This window comes from Miniopterus natalensis, chromosome 17 (genome assembly GCF_054644295.1).
Source record: "Miniopterus natalensis isolate mMinNat1 chromosome 17, mMinNat1.hap1, whole genome shotgun sequence".
Lineage (NCBI taxonomy): Eukaryota > Metazoa > Chordata > Mammalia > Chiroptera > Miniopteridae > Miniopterus > Miniopterus natalensis.
The window spans coordinates 36,044,073-36,069,981 of record NC_142097.1 but is presented as its reverse complement, the minus strand read 5'-3'; the positions used below and the strand labels follow the sequence as shown (position 1 = coordinate 36,069,981).

At 46.8% G+C, this 25,909-nt stretch overlaps 1 protein-coding gene across 1 annotated transcript in view; it reads left to right on the top strand.

Moving 5' to 3' along the window:
- The first annotated feature begins 5,172 nt into the window (after positions 1-5,172).
- Positions 5,173-25,909, top strand: part of MARCHF10 (membrane associated ring-CH-type finger 10) — a 59,390-nt gene continuing 38,653 nt past the window's right edge. Inside the window, exons 1-2 of the mRNA XM_016204832.2 lie at positions 5,173-5,276; positions 12,393-12,512. Of these exons, the coding sequence (XP_016060318.2) occupies positions 5,187-5,276; positions 12,393-12,512 (210 nt within the window). The 5' untranslated portion in view covers positions 5,173-5,186. The remainder of the gene's footprint in view (positions 5,277-12,392; positions 12,513-25,909) is intronic.

Genomic DNA, 25,909 nt, shown 5'->3' with positions numbered 1-25,909 from the left:
TCCCTCCACCCATGCACCGCCTTGAATATGATTTTATTCCATTAAAAATATCTCCCGCTCTCGCTTTCTCGTTTTGCACAAAACACAGCCCTGACGCAGCGCGGGCGCGCAGGCCGCGGCACCCAGGTTCGGGCTTGGGCGCCAAGACAAAGCCCGTGCGTCTCCCTCCTTCAGCATCTCGCCTCCGCCCGCCGCCCGCACCCGCTTTGCCTTCGCAACCGCATCCCACTCGTTCCCACGGCAACGGGCGGGCGCCCACGTCCCTGCGCAGGACCGCGGGCCGCAGCCCCCGCCCTGCCCCCACGCCAGCGCCCCGCTCCCGAGCGCGGGGGGGGGCGGTTGTCAGGGAAACGGGAGGACGCCAGGGAGCCGCCCCCGCCGCCTCCGCCCCAAGGAAGGCCGGCAGCCGCCAGGGAAAGCGGGGAGGAGGAGGAGGAGGAAGAGGGGCCGGTCGAGGGAGGGGAGACAGGGAGGAGGAGGAGGAGCGCGGCGACTGCCTCCCGCGCGATTGATGGGCGGCTCCTGCGCCGGGGACCTGGCCGCCCGCCCCGCCCCGCGGCCCCTTAGACCCCCGCAGGGGAGGAAGGACTGACCCGCCAGGTAACCGCCAGCCCCGCCCGCCGCGGCCGCCGGGCCTCCCAGAGGTGGGGGGAGGGGAGAGGGGAGGACGGGGGAGGGGACGGGGCAGCCGCTCCCGACGAGCAGGATTCCGCAGGGAAGTCGCGCCTGAAGCCTGGGCGCCTGGGCGCCTGGCCACTCCCTCCCCCCTGGCACAGCGCCCGAGTTTTGTTTTGTGTGTTTTCTGGCTCAAAGGGGCAGGTCTGCGGGTCTGCGGGATCATTTCTTTGCGCGCCCGCAGCCGCCCGCACCTACGCGCCCGCAGGCGGCCCGGGGGGGTGCGCGTGGCCCCGCGGCCGCCGGGCGCGCAGCTGTTGATATTCCTGCTGCCGGGAACACGGAGTCGCTTGTCAAGCCTGTGGCAATAGCACCTACCCACTGCAGTTAATGGTCAGTGTGTGACCGCCCCCCTCGCACAGCTTCCCAGTCAAATGAAAGTCACCCCCAAGGAGCTCCCCCCCCCCTTGATTTCAGGGCTGGAGGAGTCGAATCATGTTCCCCCACCCTCTCAACTCCTCTCGCTCTCTTTCGGTCACAGGATTCTCCCAGTGTCCGAGTGTGACTCAGATTAGGCCTGGATCCTTCATCTTGGTTGCTTATACTCAAGACATTTTAATAAGATTTTTAAACTCCTAAGTTTTTTTTTCAAGCTAAGATTAAAGCAAATCCTGAGATATTTGTCATTGCAAATTAAGCGTGTGAACGGATGAGTAAGGTTTCCTGAATCCTTCTAGGCACCCAGTTGTGGAAAAGGAGGAATTTATCTTTTTAATAATTTTTTTATTTTTCAGATTACAGTTAACATACACTACTATATTAGTTTCAGGTATACAACACAGTGATGAGACATTTATATAACTTAGGAAGCTATCACCCTGATAAGTCTAGTGCCCATCTGACACTACACATAGTTATTAAAATATTATTGACTGTATTCCCTATGCTGTATTTATATCCCAGTGACTGTTTTTATAACTGGCAGTTTGTACATCTTAGGGGGACTTTATAAACCAGATTGTCAGGTATTAATATAGCCATTTAGATTTTGTTTCAAAGGAAACTTCAGCCTAAAGAGGGGCATACATTTACATTTTTCCTTATTGCTGAAGCAATAAAATATTAACTTTAATGGTATCTCTAATATGAGAACATAGTAAGAAAACAGTAAAATAGCTCAATTGTTATTAAAAATAAATCCCTTCAAATCAATTCTGACAAATGTGGTCGCAGAACAGAAAGCACAGATATGGATATATGATTTTCTAGAGGACTGAAAAATATTTCTGCAATCAGATTCTGTTCTCCTTAGTCAGGGAAATTTGAATTCATTGGAAATTTACACTAGAGGGGAATGCATATGTCACCAAGTTCTTAGAATATTCCCCACTGAAATTTCACAGATACATAGAATTTTGAGGCCAAGAAGGATCATCTGCTCTTGCTTTCCCACAAGCCTCCCACTCCCTTCGCCTTTTCTCTTCCCTCCCAATTTAAAATGGTTTCTTATGTTGATGTCTAAAGCACAGATTTGTCCCAATATAGTATCACCAGAGACTTAAAACAGAAGCGTGCATGACCATGACTGGGTTTTAAATTGAAAAGCTGTTCAAAGGTGAGAAACGGCGAATACAGGCTGCTATTTTAGAAACACGTGCCTTGCCCACATTTTTATCGTCAAGCTCGCTCCTTCCACCTGTCTGTACTTGCTGAGGAAGACTTTCTGGCTTCAAATGGCCATCTGGTTGAGTAGGCCCACAAAACCGAGACCCACGAATTCAGCATGATCTCATGTGGATTGATTTCCATACACTTCTGTTTCTTGTCCATCCCAGTCAGTGTTTCAAACCTGCAGTACAGTGTGAAGGTCAAGTGACATTTCAGAAATGTGGAGAATGTTGACCTAAATGGTGGCCATCAACCAATCTCCTGGATCTGTCTCTAACAATCTGTTTCCGTGGTGCCTGCAGTATTTGTTTAATCTCACAAAGTATTGATATATTTAAATAAGAATTCACATGTGGCTCCATGATGCTTCTAAACACTCATTTTTATAGTAAAGTATAGCAATAGAGGTTTATGGGAGGGAAAAGAGACTTTTGTAGGCAATTTTAAAGTCCTTTATTTGGTAGGTGATTGTGAAGTCAGCAGTAACCTAGCGAGTAATTCAAATAGTGTTATTTCCTACCTGTTTAAACAAAGTTATTTCATAGCTCTTGATTTAGAAGCCTCCTTAAAATAATACCACATTAAAGCAGGATAGATTAGCTGACTTTTCTACATTAACTTTGTAACCAAAATGTGTCATCCAAGTGGACTCTGGAACATGCCCCTTTAGTGACCATTAACATATTTCATTATGAATCCTTATGTTCTCTGCCTGATTAATATTCAGAGAGGCTTCTCTTTCCAGTAGTAGCATCAGGGGTTCATCTTTCTGCCTGTTTTAACATCACCATTTTCTGAAAAGAGTGGGAACTTCATTTTATGCAAGTACAAATTCATATGAAAAGTTAAAAGTGATCTTTTAAAATATAATCTCTTGCCCTAGCCAGATGGCTCAGTTGTTTGGAGCATTGTTCTGTACACCAAAAAGGTTGCGGGTTCAATTCCTGGTTCAGGCACATACCTAGGCTGTGGGTTCGATCCTTGGTTGGGGTGCATACGGGAGGCAACCAATCCATGTTTCTCTCTCATATCAATGTTTCTCTCTCTCTCTCCCTTCTTCTCTCTCTAAAATCAATAAACATATCCTCAGGTGAGGATTAAAATAAAAATGAAATATAATCTCATAAGTGACTTTTAAAATGCTCAAGGATTTAAGTTTTGTGTATAGTCTGTAGAACTACCTATTAAACTGTAGTTTTAGATTCCGACTCTCAAAGGACCAACTTTCTATACTTAAGATAAAATAACCCCTGAGGGGCCAGCACTAGTTCTCCGGTTGCTCAGGGCTAGATAATAAACCTGAAGAGATTTCACAGCAACGAGAGCAGACACTAGGTCACCATGAGTCAAGGGCAAGCAGCTTCTGCCAATGTCTACACAACTGAAAAACTAGAGAATGAAGCAAAGTGGCAGAATGTAGATACCTGGGGGGCAGGAATGTTGTCTGGCTTATCCTGCTGTTTCCCCAGAGCCCAGATAGCACCTGTCACATGGTAGCCATTAAAAAAATACTTGTAGAGCCCGGCGGGGTGGGGCTCAGTGGTTGAGCATCGACCTAGGATCCAGGAGATTGTGGTTTGATTCCCAGTCAGGGCACATGCCGGGTTGTGGGCTCGATCCCCAGTCAGGGGCGTGCAGGAGGCAGCCGATCAATGACAACACTCTCATCATTGATGTTTCTCTCTCTCTCCCTCTCTCTCTTCCTCTCTGAAATCAATAAAAGATATATAGATAGATATATATAATTTTAAAATACTTGTAGAAAGAAATGAAAGACCTTCACCGCACAATAAGCAGGAATAGTGTGGAAACTTTGATGACCTAATAGATGACATCTGGCAGACTCATTATTTTCTTTATTGAGGCATAATTGACATATAACATTATATTAGTTTCAGGTGTACAACGTAACGATTCGATATTTGTATATATTACAAAATGATCGCCATAAGAAGTCTAGTTAACATCCACCTAGCAGACTCATTATTAACAGAGCCATTTAATAACTTTGTGAACTTAAATATTTTGGTCGTAAGTCTAGGCCACCCCGATGAGAGCCACACTTCTTGAAAGCACCGCCTCTCCTCCTGGCCTCTCGTTGGCACAGCCCAGTGCAGTCTGCCTTCAGCTGGGCGCGCCACTAATGCTCTCGCCAAGGTTAATGACCTTCTGGAAACACGTTCATCTCCGCGTCTGTGGCCCCGCTCCCGCCTGGCCCTCCTGCTTCTCCGGGGGTTCAGTATTAGTATTCTTCAGCATTTGGGCCCGGGTCCTCCTGTTTCAGTACCCACTGAGCCTTCTACTTCAGCTGTCCTTCAGAATGCCAGCGGTGCCCGAACCTTGACCTCTGTGGCCAGCTCCCGAGCACCCACAGCTGCCTACCTGCCGTGTCCATTTGCTGCACCCTGGACACTCAGACCAAGGGAATGTGGGCATCGGCCGCTGGCTGCCCCAGCCAGTAACCTGGGCAGCTTCCCACACGTCTCTCCTGCTCCATCCATGCCATCGCCAATAACTGATGAATAAATGAACTTAAATTCCCAGGGGCTCATAACTTCAGTCATTGATAATTTAGCTAGGTTCTTGGGTTTCCTTTTTTGTCCCTTTGCAGACCTGCTTCTGAATCAGGTGTCTGTCAATCTAACTCCCTGTGACTAACCAGGACAGATTACCGAAGCCAGCCGATGGCTGCATTATTTATTATGCCTGGAACAGGAGGGCTGTAAGGACATCAGCGCCAATACAGAGAGTCCCTTCAGTCTGAAAGGAGCATCTGCGCCTTTCAAACAATGGAAATTAGATTAATGAAGGGAATATACTAATTCCAAATATGGCAAAGTAACACTGGGTTCTATCACAGCACATTTGTTCCTCTTTTATATGCAGGTCAGGGATTAATAATCATGTTGCATGAAGCAAGGGACAGACAGAAGTTCCTCAGTGATGCTCAACATCTGCGGGACATGCAGCATAAGGTGGAGTCTGAATATCAGGTAATTGCAGAAAACAAGAGTTACCTTCCACCTCCACTTACAGCATTAGGAGAGGATTCGGCAGACAGTATCAGTGTATGATGAGCTGCAATAGTTTTCTAAGATCCAAAACCCACCACTCACAAGCTGTGTGACCACAGAAAGCCAGTTTACCTCTGAGTCTCAGTTTCCTTGTCTGTAAAATGGGGATAAGAATAGTACCCACCTCCTAATATTATCATGAAAATAAAAGGAGATAGCCTTTTTAAAGTATTTAGCACAGAGCTTGGTACACAAACTTGGTCAACAAATGACCTTAAGGCCTGGCTGGGTGTGGCTCAGCGGTTGAGCATGGACTTAGGGTCCAGGAGATCACAGTTTGATTCCCGGTCAGGGCACATGCCCGGGTTGCAGGCTCGATCCCCAGTTGGGGGCATGTAGGAGGCAGCCGATCAATGACTCTCATCATTGATGTTTCTGTCTCCCTCTCCCTCTCCCCTCCTCTCTCTGAAATCAATAAAGATATGTTTTTTGTAAAAATGACATTAGGGCTTAAATTTGATAAACCTGCTATCAAGGAAAAAGACATTAAAGAGTAAATTGGGTTGCCCTACCATTTATAAAATGACATGGCCCTTGTTGTCATCCTGCCAGAAGAAAGGTGGTTAGCACATTCCACAATAAGCTATTCGTCACCCTAGCTACAGTGTTTACATGCAAAAACAAAACAGACAGCCTGAGGAGTCGTGATGCAGTGTCCCAGCGCTGGCATAGGACAAACTTGCCAGACGGGATGTGGGATTCTGGGAGCACTTAGGAAGTGTCATTCAGCCCGCAGGCGCTGGCCCAGAGGTCAACTGTCACCCACCCAGGAGGCATGTCCTCAGCCCATTGAAAAGTGCTCCTTCCCTAAGGAAGACACAGAACTGCCTTTATCAGGCTCCTCTCCTACCTTAGCAATTTCAAATATAACTGAACCTCCCAGGTCACCAAGGAAACCAGACCTATCTCAGTAACCTGATTTCACCCGTGTAACACAGCTTAGCTGTGGGGCTGGAAACGAAGTCAGCACATATCTCCCACAACTTGGCAACACACCTACAAGACTATAAAATTGAGGGAATTTGTATAAAATGAGTGAGAAGATAAACATTCAAACTGGTCACACTGGGAGTGCATCTACTTCTCACCAAGATGCCTCTGCCACCCGACCCATGTTTTGAAACACTTGTTTGAAATTGTCTTCAGAATGGGCATGTAAGATAATCAATCTTATCTTATGGTCTCTGTTGAAAAACAAAAATCATACAACTGTGGCTTGGAGCCACTGCAGTTTTGTTTCTAATCTCTGTTGGGCTTTCAACACTGTTCTTATTCATAAGGGCACTTTCAACACTGTCCTTATAAATAATAATGCTTAAGTGCCTACTATGTCCTGAACAAAGTCCCTTTTCTCCCAGAGTTCTTATTTAGAATTGAGAAGCAAATAATTCACATGGATAAATAAATATGTAAGATCGCTTCAGTTACTGATGAACATAATAAGGCAGATAAAACAGGTCATAGGGGTGGGATGATGCTCCTTTAAACAGGCAGGGAGTCCTTCTGAGGAAGCAACTGTGGCCGTGCACGTAAATGATGGGAAAGGGCCAGTCAGGACATCCTGAGCAAGTGCAAAGGCCCGGAGGCAGGAACTAACTTGGAGCATAGGAGGAAACAAAAGAAGGCCAGAGTGCCAGCAACACATTGATCAAGGGTGAGTGTGGGAGCCGTAGATAGGGCCAGGTTATGTTTTCCGGACAAAGCTTGGTGTTTGGAGCTTATTCTGATCGCAGTGAGAATGACTGGATGATTTTTAAGCAGGGGAGTGGTATGATCTGATCCACATTTTTAAAAGCTCTCTCTGGCCGCTGTGTGGGGAAAAGTCTGAAAGGGGCAAGAGAAGTGGCAGAAAAACTAGTAAGGAAACTACAGTGGAAATTTCAGAGAGAAATTCTGGTGGCTTGGGCTAGGGCGGTAGGAATAGAGGTCACGAGAAGTAGGTTGACCAGGAAATAGAAGCAGCACAGACATCTTGCTGATAGCTGGGGGGGGAGGCTGGGGAGGGGAGAAGAAAGGAATGAAGGATGACTCGCTTCAGCACGGTCCCCTAACCATCAACTCCCTCTGTTCTCATCACTACTCTAAACTGCTCTGCTTTTTTCAAAGCTCTACGTTTTTAGCCTTTGTCTTCCGGAGCTTTACCTGCATCTGACACAGTTACTCCTTTCTTCTTGAAACATCACTCCTTTGGGTTCTGACATCACGCTCTCCCCATTTTCCATCTGTTCCTCTCACATCCTTCGCCCGGCCCCTCTAACGTTAATTCCCCCAGTTTTCCGTCTTCCACCCGATTTTTCCTAATTCACGAGGCCTCCGTGACCCATTTCCTTTCCTCCTTTGTTTTTAACCAGCACTCATATGCCAATGACGTGTAACCCGAGCCTTCCCCAAGTGTCGGAATCAGATGCACCCCTGCTGATGGACCTTCCATCTGGGTGTCGCGTAGGCACCTCAGATTCAGCATGACCCCTCAATAACCTGGTCCATATATGACCGATGTACATTTAGGTAATTTACTAAGGTAGACATCACTTTGTATTGGGTGGATATTAAAACATTTATGAACTTGGCCAGTCACTTGTAGAAACCCCAGCTTTCACTCACAGTGCAGTGACCTGCTTTGACACTAGGGAGCCCCCATTTCTGGGTGTACAAATAGCATAAGACCTAATAACTAGATATGACCCCCAAATCATATACATTTGCCACACATCCCTTCCTGTGCTTGACTCGCTTTTAATGAACTGGCTCAAATTGAAGCCCTTAGAAACCTCCTGTATACACGATTTCTGCTACAGCCTAAAATATGCTACGGGTTGGTATGCACCAAATGAGCAGTGCCTTACAGGTCTGCGTGCGAGCAGCAGGAGAGGAGGGTTCAGCCCACCCTGAGTTATTTTCATGCTACTCCTTTCAGTGGTTGGGTGGGACCCTTTTGAAAAAACAAGAGGAAATAAACATCTATTTGGCATATTACATGCTATTTCAGAATCGGTAACTAGTATATAATTATATGCCATCTCAGAAGTTGGCTCTATTGCTGCAAGGGTGTTCATACTGCATGGCTTTATTTTTTTCCCTTCTCCTTTTGGTCAAATGTGTTTAGGAACCTGGAGACAGAATTTAGCCAGTAACGTCCACTGAAAGCTGGAGGGAAAGATTACACTTGGCATTTCAGAATGATTTTCCATAATCTACCAAATGTAGATCTACCAGATGGGTTTCAACTCATGTCATTTACAAATCCTAATTCCTTCGAGTGCAGATCGAACGCTGAACGTGATATAAACTTGTTCAAGGGCATGGGAGGTGGCGATGCCAGGTGGCGCCATCCACTCAGAAGGTTCAGGGAATGGAGATAATTCAACTTCCCTTCCCACCTGCTTACCTCTGAGGTCTGTCCTTCTCTACTCTTCTCGGCTAGAACAGGAAAATCAACTCATTTGCGGGGAGTATCACATCAAACTCTTTTTACACCTTTGATTACTTAACCTCTCAGAACAAATGAACTTTAACCATGTCACCAGCGATGATTAAAACCCCAGACTCTGACTTCTGCTGGCTGGATCAAAAGAATAACCAAAAATGACCAATTAAGGCAGTGGCAACTCCCACTTCCCAAAATGCCTGCGCAGTTTGAGCAATAACCTTGACAGGGGCCACTGTTGACTAAGATGTAAAGTTGGGTCTTAGGATGGTTCTCATGCCCCGACTGCGAGGCTGGGGAGTGTTCCTGTGGTACATTGACGGCGTCTTAAGGCACCAGGAGCGCTGGTAAAAGAGGAGACCTATTATCAAAGAAACAAAAGAAGCTTTGAGCATCCCTGTTGACTCAGAAAGCTGTCACGCTGAAGAAAAGTGGTTTATGGAGGGACCCCGAGTGACTGGACAGGCGCTCCTCAGCTGGCCGTGGGGGGAGGAGTGGGCTTTGGAAACACACGTCTACTTCCCGGGCAGAAAAACAACATGAAGCTCAGGCCTGGACAGAAAGAGTCTGTCTTCTTCCATGGCCAAGATCAGAGTCACATTGTTTGGCAAAGGCTGACTTTAGACATAGAAGTAAACCAAGAAGTGGGATTGGAAACAATTAAAATGCTCTTAAAATCATAGCGGTGGTGGTGGTGGTGGTGATGAGTGTCTTTTATTGAGCACGAACCACGAGCCAGTCGCCCGGCTAAGCATCTGACCAGCAGCGCCTCGGGCTCCCCAACACTCGGGCCACACGGGGCCATCTCACCCCCCCCCACACATGAGGGGAGCGAGGCTCAATGGAGTTAGTCAGCTCGCCCAAGGTCACGATGCTCGAAAGTGGCAGAGCCGGGCTCGTCGTGTGTGCCGGGATTGAGTTACAGTGAGTCACGAAGCCCACGTCGTCCCCCACAGGCCTACACGCACCTTCTGCGTCTGCGCCCACGGGGGTGGCTCCCGCACAGAAAGCAGCCTGACTGCGTGACTGCAGTCGGGGGATGAGCTGGGGGGGGGGTGCAGGCCGGGGGCAGGGGGCAACACCAAGGAAGGGCGAAGGAGGAAGCCCCGACCCTCTGAGAAGGAAGGGAGGAGCCGTCACCTGACGCGGCTTCAGTTTCAAGACTGCCCTCAGCCAGTTATGTCACATGAACAGAAACTTATTTATAGCAATTTAGCTCCAGGCACGTGAATTTGAAAGGGAAAATTTGGAAAGTTCTGGGCAAGGGGAGCCCCTGGTGACTATGAAAAACAAGCCCATTCCTCCTCCCCATCCTGTGATGTCACACTCCTCTGCCTGTCACTTCAGGGCCCCCAGAGTAGAACCGACGTCAGCATCAACCACGTCAACCAAAAAAAATCAGTATTTACAAGTGACAGGAAAACTAGCCCCTGGGAGGAGTACGGCTGGATTCTTGCTGTTTCTAGGACTGGAAGCCAGGACTTGGCTCTGTCCCTGTGTTCCTTCTTAGCAAAGCTGTGACTTTGAGAGGATTAATGTTTGATTTACACAGAAAGATTGCTTGGCTGGATCAAAATAAAATAATTGGAAGTACCTACCTTGCCACCGGTTGGTTCTCCTGCTCCTCTACGAGAGAAGGGGTAAGGAACCAGAGGAGAAAAATAATTTTTTTCCAACACTGCAAACCATTCTATTCCTCCTCCCCTTTTGGTAAAGAAATATTTAAGTCGCATGCATTCTTGGAGAGAATTTTCAAAAAACACTCAGCCCACAAGAATTCTGTTCATCCCACAGAATCTGCCTGAGTCCTGCGAGCATTTGCTTAGACGGGCTCCTCCCCTTTCAGCCCATCAGCGTTTTCTTGCTCCTCCGATACCAGTAGGTTAGGGTGACCAGGCATCTGCCGCTGCAGGACACAGTGTGCCAAAGCAGGGCTCCTGCCAGACGGGGGCTCCGATCCCAAGTCAGTGTAGAAGGAGTGGGAAAAAAGGGGCCTGCATTTAGCTAAACTGCACCAAGTGCTCCAGCTAACTCCCTCTGGTGCTTATCTTATTTGTTATAGTGCCTGTCTAGTATTTTTTGAGTTTTCTTGTTTAAATTATTTACGAAAACAAACACTGCCCAGGATTTATTACAGTGGCTCACTGTCTATATGGGATAGTTTTTGGAAATAAGATTAACCACGAGATGGAAAAGCACCAGCCATCTGGGAGCGTTCTCCCTTTCCAAGCAAGGAGGGTGGAACCGCACGTTTCCTCGGGAAGCCAGGATCCCACGTGCGGCGGTGACCAGTTGGCCGCTGTGCCTGAGCCTGGAGGCCGGTGCTTCCCTTGTAATTGACTCTCCGGTTTCCCAAGTGGGAACTGTCTGGTTAATATCAGGTCATTTCTATTCTTCATCTTGTAGCATAATGTTAGGCTTTCTCCATGGCAGGAACCCCTGGCAAGTCCTTCAACATCAAGGAAGGAGATGCTTTTCCATCAGAAGTGAAAAAATGCCCAAGAAATCTTCCCTTTCTCCACCCAGCCAGGAAGGTGGACATGTCCGGCCAAGTTCAGAAATAATATTGTTGGTCTTGACACTGCCTTTTTTAAAATGACAGTGGATAATTTGGCTCTGGCAGGGCAGTGGTGAATTTAGTCACTGGCTCTACAAGTCTAGAAACGGTCCAAGCAGTTTTATTCTTTCAGGGTATTTAAGCTGTCATTGAGATCCCCATAGCACATGATATTCTCCGGTTTGTTCAGTACTGGAGGAAAAATCTTTTGGAACTAGATTTTCTTTTAATTTTGTTTTTTAAAAATAAAAAAATGTTTTTTAATTTTTACTGTATTTTTATAACATTTGGGGTTTGTTATTTTCCTCAAAAAAAAAAAATGCAATTCAATTAACATTAAATGCTAGATGCAAGGAGATCCGAAAGATAAGAAGCGGTCCTTACCATCATGGTTCTCGCTGATCAGCAGGAGAAACAGGCTCAAAAACAAAACAACTAAATACTACAGGGAAAAATTGCGTAACTCAAGCTTTGTATGTATAAAGGAGCAATTACTTTGGCCTGGGGAAGAGAGGAGAGGCAGGGAAAACCTGAGATGCCACCCAGCTAGTTCTTAGTCTGTCAGCAGAACCTGTCAGGAGAACATCCTGCAAAAGGCATTCCCAGTGGAAGGAACAGCATGTGCTAAAGGTCTCAGGTAGGAAAAGCCTTCTCCTATAACTAGTGTGTAATCCAAGGGGACAGAGTAGTGGAGGTGAACCCGAAGGCGCAGCTATGAAGAGAAAGAGACGGGAAAGAGAAGCCAATACGGCACATTAGGTACTCCTTCCTTGAGAGGGCAGTCGTTGGGTAAGCCCTTGACGAAGTGCCTCTCCGTATGTTTGCTGTTTGACTTGACTAAAGCAAGGACTAATCGTTTCACCTGGCATTTGGGGCAGAGGCAGAGACGCCTGGGCGAGTGCGGCAGGTGTCGCTGAACACGGCAGACGCGCCCCGTGTGTTTACCTCGTGGCTTATTTCGCGTTCGTCACCATAGGAAGTAAGCAAAAGTAATCAAAGCCCGTCGTTGACCCAGAACGACGGAAAAACGACCACCCTCTTCTTCCTCCAGGCTTGTCTGAGACGACAGGAATACAGAAGAGATTCAAATGAGAAGAAACGAGATCAGTTCGGGGGGCAAGAGGCAAATGCGGACAGATCCCGGTTTTCAAGCAGGTCATCTTCCAGACAGGTACTCAGAACTCTGGAAGGCATTCTCCGGCTGCCGTGTGTGTGTGTGTGCGTGCGTGCGTGCGTGCGTGCGTGTGTGTGTGTGTGTGTGTGAAAAAGCCAACACAAAAAGGGGGTGTTGAAGAATCCTAACGGTCAGGGGCAGGAGCTCCCATTCTGGGTACCACCCCCACCCCGAGACCTGACCTTCCCTCTTCACCCTGGTTCGGCCTCACGCTTCTTTCCTTATAGTCTAACCCATCGCATTGCAAATCCAGTTCTTATTTTAAATGAAGAGAGTAAAATGCAGCAATAACTGCATCATATAATAACTAGCCACTGTTCAAATATTTTTGTCTAGGATGATAATAAATAAAAAGATCAATATAATATAATAGCAATATGAGAATGATGATAACAGTAATAGGAGTTACCATTATTTGAGTGCTTACAACATTCACACCGTGCCAGGTACTTTATGCATAGTAGCTTATTTAATTTTCTTAAATCTCTATCTATTATTTGCCTCATTTTACAGAGGAAAAAAACTGAGCCTTAGAAAAGTTAAGAAACTTTACCTCGGATTTTACAGCCAGTATGTGGTAAGGTAGGGATTCTGTTGCAGGCAGACTGAGCCCAGAGAGGGTGCTCTGAACCGCTGAGCCGTACGATCATGTTTCATGTGCAGTTAGCACTTATCTGCGTGAGAAGTTTACTTATGCCATGTAAGCTAAATACCACAGGCTGCGTTCAACACCCGTTGTTAGCATGGTGAATTGATTTAAGATGAGTAATATGCCTTTTATGAAGTCTTATTTAATATTTTATGCCTGAAATATACTCTAGAGGATGGATTCTCTCTTCTATTGGCGATGTGGATCCCTGAGATAGGTTCTGGATACCTGATATCAATCAAATTCTTGTTGGGATTTCTTCTCTAATCTAGGATGTTCACACTGCGGTTATTTAATGTTCAAAGGACACCTAGAAACATCAGTGATTGATGTTCATGGATATAGCTGCATCCCTGGGAGAGATCTATACTCCCTATTAAGGACCATACAGTCACACGATAAAATATTCCTCCTAGAGTGTGAAGGTGAGAGAGACTATCGCACAATATTGGCAGCACTGAGAAAAAGATGTCGCCTAGATCTTTCCTGTTACTTAAGGACTAAATATAATGCCTGATGCTGATGAAATTTAGGGCATGAGATCAATCCAAAAATTAAGTCTAGTTTGGCTAGAACAGCACATTTTTAGCATTAAGATAACTTCTCATATTTTTGTACTTAGGAACAAAAATCAAGGACAGATAAAAAATGTAATGTAAATTTAAGACAAATAGGTAGCATGTAGCAATCTTCCAGATTGGAGTTGTCAAACAATGGGCAGCTGGGTTCTTCAGTTTTTATGCAAAGACCCACATATGCAGTCGAGGCTGTTTTGTATGGCGATGCTCATGCATTTAAGACATTTTAAGTCTTGAGTTTCATGCTCCTCTTCACAGTCTTGTTTGGGGGACAAGCTGGTGACAGATTCCTATAGTTTTCTTCAACTATAAAAATTATTCATTCTTGCCCGGCCGGGGTGGCTCAGCGGTTGAGCGTCGACCTAGGATCCAGGCGATCAGGGTTCAATTCCCGGTCAGGGCACATGCCCGGGTTGCGGGCTGCAGCCGATCAATGACTCTCTCATCATTGATGTTTCTATCTCTCTCTCCCTCTCCTTTCCTCTCTCTGAAATCAATAAAGATATCTTTTTTTTTTTAAAGTTAAAAAAAAAAAAATTAAAAAATTATTCATTCTTTAAGTCATCATTGCAAAACATTCAGACCGTATCTACAAAGGACATAGTTATACATATAAAAGTAATTATGAAATCAAGACAAAAATAGGTGGTAAAATGCATAAAACTGGCAATTTCTATTCTAAAGTACAAGGACAGGCATAGTCAATGTCAGAGAACTCGAAACAACACTACTTACATAATCCCAAGTTTTTCCAGATAATGACATCCCAAGAGTTTGGGCCTTGATCATGCCCTCAAGGTCACATCTTCTCCATTGAGAAGGGTGACAAAATCAGAATTTTCCACAGTGAAACTCACCCCTGCTTGGCTCTCTGTATTACAGATATTCCTTGGGGACACTAGAGGACTTGCCTCTGGATACAAAAGCACAGGAAGGGCAGGGTGAGAGAAGATGTCGCCGAATGCAGCATTTCAATAGCCATCTGACTTGTGTGCTCATAACATTCGTCCCTCCTGGCTCCATCCTTCAATGTTTGCTTGGCACAAGTGAAGCCAGAGATCCCTTATGAGAATCAAACCAGATCCTGGAAATCCTCAGGCCCCAGGATCATGGGTTGATTTGGAGAATTCCCTTCCCAGGTTTGGATCAAAGCTCTTTCTGCAGGATTCTCCATAGCGGGGAAGTCTGGAGCTAGTCTCTCGGAGGAGGCTGTGGCACCTCGCAAAGAGAACCCAGGCAGACTGATCCAGTTTCCAGAGCTTAGTGTATTGAATGTCACATCAGGCACAAGAGTACAAAAGATCCTTGGCCAAACAGAAAAGGGCAGGATTAAGATGCAGCTCAATGAGACGGTGGAAACCTAACCAAAGCCCTCTTCCCTAGGTGAACATCCCCCTGAGTAATTTTCTTCCAGATTCCTGTGGCTGAAAACTCTAAGGAGCGTTTTGCCTCTGATTTCTGAAGGCAAGTTCACTCTCGGACCTAGTGGGTGGTATGAAAATGGATTGCTTAATCTGTGGATGTTTTTCTACTGTACAGTCGCGACGTGAAGCATGCCACCACCAAATTTTGGCACATATTGCAATTCCCATCACCTGTTCATTCCTTAACCCAGTCTCAGATTGTCACAATTCTGATGGGCCTGGAATAAGTGAGGCATTTACCGTCAAGTAGCAGAGCCAGTTTTAAGCTATAATTTCCCAACACCTGCCTAGAGGCGGGCAGGTCCCCAAATGCACAGTTAGCATGGTGGCCACTCCATTATAACATTGCTTCCTCATTAGAACCAGTGGCTTTAAGCTCTGGTTGTGCAGAGGTGGTGTTAAATCTAAATCTAAGATAAAGCAAGAACTATCAAGCCTGTGCCGAGTCTGTGGAGTGGTTCCTCCTAAATACAGTTAAGTTGGCGGTGCGGCCTAGTAGAAAGAACACTTATGATCGAGGGCCAGCTCTCCTCCTCGTTACAGCATGAATCCAGGCAAACCACTCAGTTTCCCATCACGGAGATACTTATTACGCTTATCTCATGGGATCATTATGAGAACGAGTGAGACTCTTAAATGTCATGCTAACATTAGATTACATTGTAAATTGCCTTGGTGTCCAGCTATTCTTGCAAATGATGCTCCAACAGGTATCAGTGGAGGGGCAGGCTCTGAGGCTTCTAGAGTACCTTCTTTCACCTCAGCTCAGACCCAGGCTAGATTTCTAAGAGCCAACCCAAGTAACAACTTAATTTTAGACCCTTTTTTCAAAGCTACATCCAACTTTGTGAACTGTTTAATCAGATTTGAATTTAACAGGGAAATAAATAAACATCAGCGCCACATAACCAACTAGCAGCTAGATGATTTAGTAGACCAAAAAACAAAGCAGTCTCTCCATATGAGTAGGAAATCATTTCCCCGGAGGCCTAGAGGAGCTGGCTGTGATTGACAGGAGCACGGTGATGTTTCACCCCCTCCAACCTTCGCGGAGAAGGGACAGGAGCCCTGATTTCCCCATAGAAAATGAAAATGACTAGCCCAAGACCTGGGGGACAGCAACCTTCAACAAAGAGAGATGTCATGGGCCCTTCTCATTTTCCAAGATCCTGTGTCCTTGCTGGAAGTGTCACCGTTGCTAATGCACAAACATCAAGGACTGAGGCCACACGGTCACTGCCTTTACTCTGTGGGCAAAGAAGGTGGAAACCAGCTGTTTTTTGTTTGCTCTGCTAATAGAAAAAGATTATTGTCCTTTCACCAACAGCAGCCGAGCAACTAAGTATTTAGATTCCAGGTCACAAGGACCCAACCTTCCACTGGAAGGAGGCAGTTCACCTGATCCCAGCAGCAGCTGGCTCTGCCCCCAGGCCTGGCTCGGCAGGATGTTTACATCAGTGAGATCACCTGGATCTCCCAGAAAGCGAGGTGGGTAAAGAGTGGAGGCGGTTACACAACATAAACATTTTCATTGTTTTGTCCGTCATAATCCACACAAACTTTGGAGGCTAAAATAAAGCCTCTTCAAGTAACCTGCAGTGGCTTAAAAAGTCAGAATGTCCATTCATTACATCAAGGCAGCAAAAGTCTAGAACTGAGCTGTCCAATACAGTGGCCACTAGCACATGGGGCTATTTAACTGTAAATTTAAATGAATTAAAATAACATTTAGAAGTCAGTTGTTCCTTGGTCTCACTGGTCACATTTCACGTGCTCAGTAGCCACGTGTGGCCTGTGGCCTGTGGCCTCTGTATTAGATCACGCATATATAGACCATTTCCATGGTTGCAGAAAGATATATGGGACAGCCCTGCTTCAGACTGTGGTCAAATCCAAAACACAAACAATACCCCATGGGCCAGGAAGGGGTTTTGTTTCCCAGATACTAGCCCTGCATGATCCATAATGCAATGTTTTGCAATGCAGTACTGTAACTCTGGCTGGCTTGATTTGCATTTTGTGGTTTTCCACCACCTGGGTATATTTGCTCAATTCCTTTCATTACCTATTTATTCAGCCTATCCTGTCTGTGAAATCTTCAGCTTCTCCTCTTTCAAACAGCTCTTAGGGAGTTGCTCTCCCATTAATCTGTCAATGTCAACCTACCAGCACCCTTAGCAGTGTCAAGAAAGCAGCCAGGACTTAGCACATGGCATATGCGTTCCGTGAGTCACACTGTTAATTTTCTCTGCTTGTCCCCTGTCAGATTCCTGTGGGTCACCCCCCCCCCTTTCTGTCCCCAGGCCCCTGTTCCGATGAGGCAGGTCACACACACACACAAAAGTTCTAATTGCCAAAGAGCCGCGCCCTGGGAGGCTGTGAGTCATCTCTAACACCTGGCGTGGTGTTTGTCACAGGCGCCCTCAGGACTCTGGCTCAGATTCTGCGCCCTCGAGGTGCACCTGAGTAATAAGGCGGCTCTGACACAGTGTCTCCAGCCCAGATGCGCGTCATGGGGACGGAATGCACAGCCCACGGTTTGACCAGTGTGGCTCCGTGGGAATTTTCATTGGAGTTTATTTTCCATTTGGCGTGTCCCACAGGTCCCTCAGACTCAACGTGCTGGATACGTCATCCTGTCCCCTCAAATTGTTCCTCTTCCTGAACCTGTTTCTGCTCAAGGCAGAATTCTGGCAATTATCTAAGACTTTCTCCCCCTGCTGCCCCCTTCAGAGTCAATCAGACAGCAATCAGACACCAAGCTGGACAGTCTTATCTCTTCTCTCTTGAATCTGTCCATCAGCGCCTCTCTTCCCAGGGTCCTGTCCTTTTTCACCTGGATTTCTGTAGGAGTCATTTCCCTGGTCAGTTTGTCTTCACCTCACCCCTTCCAGGCAGTCTTCTGGGCTGCAGTAAAAATGACCCTCTAGAAGCAAACTGGATCATGTCACTCCTCTATTAAAAATTCTTTAGTGGTTCCCCATTGTCTTTGGGATCAAGTTCAAATACCTTAGCAAGGTACTCAAGGCCCTGATGGCCTGACCTTCAGTTCTGAGGGCACCTCCTCTGGGAAGCATTTCCAAGGCTTTTCCTGGGGGGTCAGGTGACTTTGCTCTTGTCCCTCCTTTGTGTGGCCATCACACCCTCTGGATTCAAATCTACCCTGAGGTACACACCTTCCTCTCTGCCTCTACCTTAGGCCGGTGCTACTCAAGAGCAGGCATGTTTACTGCCGTGTAACCACCGCATAACAGGGGCTCAATGAATGTCCAATGGCAGACAGCTGCAAGAGTGTTTCAGGCATGTGCACATGTTGAAGTCATAGCGACAAAGCCATAACAGCCAGAACAGGAATCCTCCCGCTGAGAGAGCAGAAAGGCCGTGCTGTTCCTTGGAGTAGGGAGTGCTCCCTGACCTTGCTCGAAGGCGTTGAGAGGTCAGTAGCCTGGCGAGGCTGCCTGTGTGCAGCGGCCAGTCTGGGCTTGAAGATTAGTCGATTAGAATCAACGACCTGGAAACCTCTGCACTGGTGGTGACCAGAGTAACCAGCTAGAGAGAGTGTTCTTGTCCTGGCATACCCCTCTGCAAGGGGACAGATGGCTCCCGTAAAGCTCTGGTGGTTCCTTTTGTCGCAGGTAGGCAAGAACACAAAGACATAAGGACAGCTGGGCGGCAGCTCTCCACGCACCGAGGAAACTCAGAAGAGCCCGCAGTCGACTGGATTCACTGTACCATGTAACAGAAGCCGTCTTATTGTGACTGGACGTTCTGCCGGCTCACTCCCCAGACTGCATCGGCTCCCTCTTTTATGATGATATTATAGATAAATTGGAATACCCGGTGTGCAGACCCCTCTGTGGGCAAACAGGGCGCTGGAGACTGTCCACGGCATTAGCGGAGCTTACGAATATTACCACTGTGTCCTGGGCAAAGCCAGCAGCGCTTCATTTCTCCTTCATTTCTGTGCCTCATCAGAGTTCCAGTCAGTAATTTTAAAATAGGGCATGGCAGTAAAATGGGGCAACTGTCAGTTTAAATTGCAGCTGCTTCCAGAATGCAGGCCTGCCTTTTTCAGCAGATAAGCGAGACAGCCTAGAGCCAATCCTTCCACCAGCGTGATTCCACACGAGGCCAGGCCGGGCCGGGAGATACAAACACCGATTGTCATCCCAGCCCTGAAACTGCCGGCGCCCAGAGGGCGGCCTCTGACCGGAGGAGGCCCCCGTGTTAATTGCACGCAGCGGCTCAGAAATTGCACGAGGGAAGATTATCATAAAGTGGCCTTTTCTCCCATTTTGTGTAGTGCTATGTATTTCAGTTTGCTACATTTTATTAAAAATTCCCATTTAAAAAAATGGTTCTGATTCATTTTTAAAACCAGAAAAAACTTGTTAAAAACCAATTAAAATTCAGATATCAAAACGTAACATTTTTTCACTCGCGAGGCATTATTATTCAGGTGCCTACCTGCATTAAACATGAATAGCCACACACAGCATTTCATCCTAGAACCTTCTTGTTTTGTTTTCATATTGATTTTTTTGTGAAGGAATTACAAACCCTTTGTGTCTGAGACACTGTGCTGGGGGCTATGGGGACATGGTCATGAATAAGCCCCGACCCCGCCCTTGGGGAGTTCAGTGAAATAAGACATTACACAAGTGCCTGTGGTTCTGGACAGTGTCTGCTGAGTGTAAGAAAGCTTCATAGAGCATGCAGGTTTTCAGCTGGACCTTAAGTCATGGGCAGGATTTGGGGAGCTGGAAGTGGGAGCTGAGGTAGGGCCGCAGGGCAGGTGGAAGGAAGAGCCTCGGTCAAGGAGAGATGGGCACGTTTGGGAAAGGGTGAGCCGTCCAGCCTCCCTGGAGCACAGGAAATGTGCGCCAGACCTTGTTCCAGAGCTCCCCTCCCTGGAGGTGCTCTTGGTCTCCTTCCCGCACCCCTTCCTTAGGATCAGGAGGCAGGGGTGCTTGCTCCCCAATGCTGCTCCCAGACCACTGCTCCCCAGCTCTGTTGGAAGCACGGGCCCACTGAGGCTTATGCTGTTCTGTTCCACCACGTCGTCCTCTGCCCCACCCCAGACCCCACTGTCACCCTGCTGTCTTCCAGTCTCTCTCCCTTATTCAGTGAAGATTCTGGGGCTCCATCTCTGTTCACCCCATCTCCCGACCTCCCACCACAATCCTACATGACTTCAGCATCTACCTGGCTAATCCAGCCACACCCTAGCTCCTCAGTTCCCAGCGCCTCTTAAGTGCCCCCTCCATTTCACTCTGTCACCCCCGCCACCAACGGCACACCCTAGATCACATCACCCACCGAAAGTTCTCCATCTCCTGGTGAGCCCCAGCCCCCCAGCGCTCCTGCTCACCCACATCCACTAGGACATTTCTGCCCCCTCTGCCAAAACCCTGCCCATCCAGTCTCTGGACCCCACACCCAGGCCACTGGCGACTGCTGGAGAGAAATCACCAGACTTTGAAAAATGCTGCCCCTGAAAGGTCACAGACACCCACCTCCTGGAACTCCCCGGTTCCCTGGTCAACTCTCTTTCACGTCCAACTTTCTAGCTCCCCAGTCCTCAGGCGGAAGCTTCCTGAGCTCACAGCTGCCCACCCCACCGACCCCCTGCCTTCCTCACCACCCTCCCCTCATCCCGCCTCTCCACGGGTGCTCAGGAGCCCCCTCCTAGCTCTCAGGACCCTTACTCCATCCGTCATCCTTCCCCTGCCTGGATCTCCAACTCTCTACCAGAGGCTCTCATCAGCATTTAATCATGATCTAAGGTCTCCTACGAAAACTGAAATTAAAAACACACACAGAACAGCCCATCCTCGATCCCACATCCCCTCCACCTATTCCTTCTTTACTGACAAAGTTCTCAAAATAATTATTTACACCGACTGACTCCATTTCCCCACCTCCTACTCACACTCCTCTACCCACTCCAATCTGGCTTCCATGCTCATCATTCCATAGACGTGGCTCTTCGTCAAATGACTTTCCACGCCTGTGAATGTGACGGGTCTCTTTCAGTCCTCACTGTCCTTGGCCTCTTGGCAACTTTGACCGGCCACGTGATCTTCCTCACTGAGCTTCTGCGAAGCCACATTCTGCCGCCTTCCTCCCTTACCTCCTCCACCCAGCTCTGAGTCCTGGAGAAATTCGAGGCTGGGTTCTGTTCTCTGTACTCGGGGGCTCTATCCTATTTTTGTATTGCAGACCTCTTAGGTAGCATGGTGAACTCCCGAGATCCTCTTCTCAGAATATTTTCAACCCTCTCCCCACCAAAAAAAGATATGTAGGATTTCAAAGGAAACCACTTTTATTGAAATAGTCATCAAAATATTTATAGAAATCTGTAATTCAGTAATGTATGTGCTTCTTTATTAGCACATTAAATAACAAGTGGTGATCATAAAGGGTATTTTGAGACATCTGCAACTAATTTAATGAAATGTGAAAATATCTGTGATTTCTGTTGGTGACAAAATCACAGGCACTGCTAATACTACTGTGGTCTGTTGCCTGCATTCGTAAAGGAAAGATGCACTTAGACTTCAGCTAGAGGGTTGGTGGAAATAAAGATGTAATTTTTTCCCATCCAAGTTCATGCCCCATCCCCAAGAAGCTCTGCTCCATATATTCTCTTCAGGTTAGTTCATCAAGGTTAACTGCCAAAATCAAGATGTGATCTGCCAATGACTGCTAAATCTCCATTTCCAACCCAAACCTCACTTTTGATCTTCAGATCTGAATATCCAAGTGTTTACTCAATAATCTCTACTAGGGGATCTCAAAGGCATCTCAGACTCAACAGGCTCAAGGTCTGTCTCCAGCCTAAGCCTGTTTCTACACATCCTTCAGGTCCCAGGAAGCACCACCTCCTTTATGAATCCTCCCTTGACTTCTCACCTTTTTCTATGAGTTCCTTTGAAATTTAGAATTGGTACCTCACAATTTATCACTTAAATATTTTGCATTTTACTAGTATAGTATTAATCATGTCTCTCCCATCGTAAGCGCCTTGTTTTTATATTCCTTCATAGTGCCTAGCGTGGGGTTGAAGACATAGTAAGTGCATATACTTCTCAGTTAATTCCCACGTTTTTTGACCTATCATTTTGAGTAGGAATTATTTTCATGGATGGGCCCTTTTGAAGGATCCGGTCTTTCGCAGTCCTCAGGTGCTGCGCCCAGCTCAAAGGAGAATGTGAATTGAGATACAGGAACAAGGGAAAATACAATGTAGCAAAACCATACCCAACCCTACACTTCAGCGTTCAAATTTTTTAAACCCAACAATTTTCTGGCCATCTACCACCTCCTTACCCACTGCCACCACGGAAAACTCCATCCCAGAGAACACTGTACACACCTGTCCTCGAAATATGAAAATGTGTGGTCACCACCCATGTCAACCGGCAGTGATTTCCACGGCACGCCAGGGATCAGCTCGGAGTTTCACCCAGAGGGATGGGCAGTAATCATGAGGCGAGTCTGAAGCCCCACGTGCCTCTTCTTCAGAGAGCAGACCCAATGGTCCTCCAACGTCACGAAGACCATAGTCACCGAGGCCACTGTTGCTCTCAGATCAGTGTCTCAGGCTGGGTCATTCTACTTTGCGAGCATGAGCATCAGACAGGAGGAGGCAGGAGGGAGAGAGTCCCCTACAGAAGTCAACGGCAGAAACAGGTGCCTGTGATAGTCACGCACGTGGCAGCCCGCAGACTCCAGAGAGCATCTGTGGCAAATGCAGAGCACGGGCTTCCGCTGCTGACCCTGTCCTGCCAACCCCGCCTGGCAGCGGGGTCTTCGGGTGGGAGAGAGAAATGGGGCTACGCAGCAATTTGATTCCGGGTGGTGGGACCTGAGCCCCAAAAAACAAACCACCCCATAAAGGTTACTATTGCCTGTTTTTAATTGTCGTTCAAGTTTTCAATTCTGATAAGCTCAAAACTGTCCTGCACATTTGAAGGACTTTGCTGTCCTCGGAGGTTTTTTTAGACGAGAGAAAATTTAGCCCACTTTGTGCTGCGCCAGCGCTCTGCGCCGAGCACACTAACCTTCTATTTCTTGCGCACATGAAGGTGTCCATCCCATCCAGCGTGCTATTTATACAGGCTGCCCTCAATTCCCCAAGGCGGGTGTCTGTCTGAGGCACAGTTTGAATGTGGACTTTGGGGACAGTACTCATTTGCATCCGCAATCCCTCGGTCACCCGTCCCATGTTATTACGCTTCGCGAGTCCAGGTTCACTGCCTCGATCGCTCCCTTTGGGAATCTCATGAGACTATGTTTACTTCGAAGGCAATAAACACACAGTCTTTCTCTGGCACCAGCCTGGCGTTGCTCCTCGCCTCTCCTCTCTTGTCCACAGCAGGCCGTGTCCCCATCTACACTATGTCATCAGGTCCGCTCCGCTCAGCCGTCCATCGCGTGACACATGACAAACACGGGTTTTGTGCACATCAATCTGAGTTCAGGAGCACACCCTCGGGCTGGGTGCGGGGTTGTAAACCAGTTGAGAACCAGTTCCCCGGGTGTTGGAAACGAGCCATCAGGCAAGAGTTGGCAAATGACTTCATCTTTCCTGCCCTCGACCGCTCTAGTCCCCTCGCTCTTCTGATCACCCAGTTCACTGTCACATTGCCATATCCGACTCAGCGCTTTTAGATCCCAGTGTAAAAATCTAGTCATTCTCACGTCCCTGAGGGACTCCTGGTTCTCCATCTTCTAGGAGTCTAACAAGAACCGTGCTCGAGTCACTGAGCACCCAGGGCTGCTAGGTAAGGCCCTGCTCTCCCCAGCGCGAGTCCACCTCTGACCTCAAGAGAGGGCCTCGCCCTGGGCACGTAATATCTCTATTTTAGTATGGATGATGCTGGAAGCAGTTGGGGATCTTTGGAAAATGTTAAGTACAAAAATAATAATAGTCCAGAAAATATTGATTTTGACAATAACTTTGTTTAGCTAGCATGGCTTGATTGGGACTTTCTCATCAAATTACCAACAGGGGACTTGAAATCAATACTTGATAGTAGTTGGGTGTTTTTATTTTATTTTATTTTTTATGCTTTCGGCTTTAACTTAGAGAGAGTTGGTTCCCTTCCCCCAAATGATAGCAATGTGCGGTTGCCTCCACCTCCACGTGACATTTTAACTTAGGAACATATGATATGGGGGAAGAAATGAAAATTGTAATTACTGTTCAGAATTACAAGAGGAAAAGACATAGTTTTGAAATCAACTTTAAATCCAAGTAATTTAATCATTTTTGTTTGAGAATCTCTAAGTGTTGTTAAATATTTGCCATTAGAGCTTTACCGTCTGAAAAGAGAAATTGTACCATCTTAAGATTAGATTGATTTCTACTGGCTATTATAAGACTATCATAAGTTGCCTTCAAAGAAACCAAGAGTCCACTGTACAAATTGACCCACCTCCCTGCTAATGTCTCCCAGGAATAGGTGAAACTTCAATTGAAATTTTCAATGGGGTTTTGGATTTGGTTTCAGCAGTGGGTAGTTAATGCTCAGTCATTAGCACTTACTGTTTGCCTGGCACTGTTCGAAGTGCTATACACATATCCTAACTCATTTAATCCTCACAGGACCACCAACAGGTGGATACTCTTGTTCACAGATGAGAAAACCTGAAACACAGAGAGGAAGTAACCCAATGTCACACGGTAACAGGTGAAAGAGCCAGGAGGCACTCCCAGGAAGCTGGGCTCTGTCTTAAATACCGCACCTTAGTGCCAGAATGAATTACTAACAAATTCTCTCACACACACACACACACGCCCCACCCCGAGGATCCTTCTCCCCAGAAATATGATGGGTTTTCATAAGAAAGAATAAATGAAAATGGCTGAGTACATGAGAAGACATTAATCAAGACACAAAAAGATCAGCGATTTGCTTGAGATCACTCAATGAAGCAGCAGGAAAGGATCTAGTTCCTAAGTAGTATAGTTCTTGCCATTCTGGATTTAGGCTCCAACTGACAAACACCCTCTTCCAGCTGCAATTTCTGGACTCTGAATGACTACCAACTGGAAGTAAGATTGATGGAACCAGGAACCAGAGATGGATGGACTCAGAACACAGGTGCACAGTTCCACATGCAACAGGCATGGTCCAACGGGCCAAGCTTTCTGTCACCTGTTTGGTTCTACTCAAGGCCTAACATATAATGAATGAATAGGTGGGTGGAAGATAAACCTGGCTTAACACCCCATCCAATAAAGTCTCTTCACCAACTCCTCCCAGCTCACCATTGCTGGGGGCGAGCAAAGAATTCTCCACCCACTAATGCGAGTTGTTTGTGTGGGGCAGTTTGTGGAAGGAATTCTGCCCCATGCTCACTGATGTTCTTCTTGCCCCTGACAACCTTAGGCATCATAATTAAAATTTGCCCACATTTCCTTTCCTGAGAACGGAGAGCCTATTTCATGTTCAGAAATGACCTAATGTTTCATCTTTGACATTTCAGAATAATTTTCAAGGATTTCTATTTAATTCCGGACTCGAAAAAGGAAAGTGGGGAACAACCAATTCATTATGCCCTTGCCTTTTCCGGTCCCTTTATCTGAGGGTGGTCTGTTTTCTGAAAATGTAGGGAGAAACAATAATTATTTGTTGGAAGGCTGTATCCAGACTCTAAATTACAAAACATGATTTACAGTCTTGAAGGGTAACGATCTGTCCACCTGTAGATCTGATCTTCTTTACAGAAGAT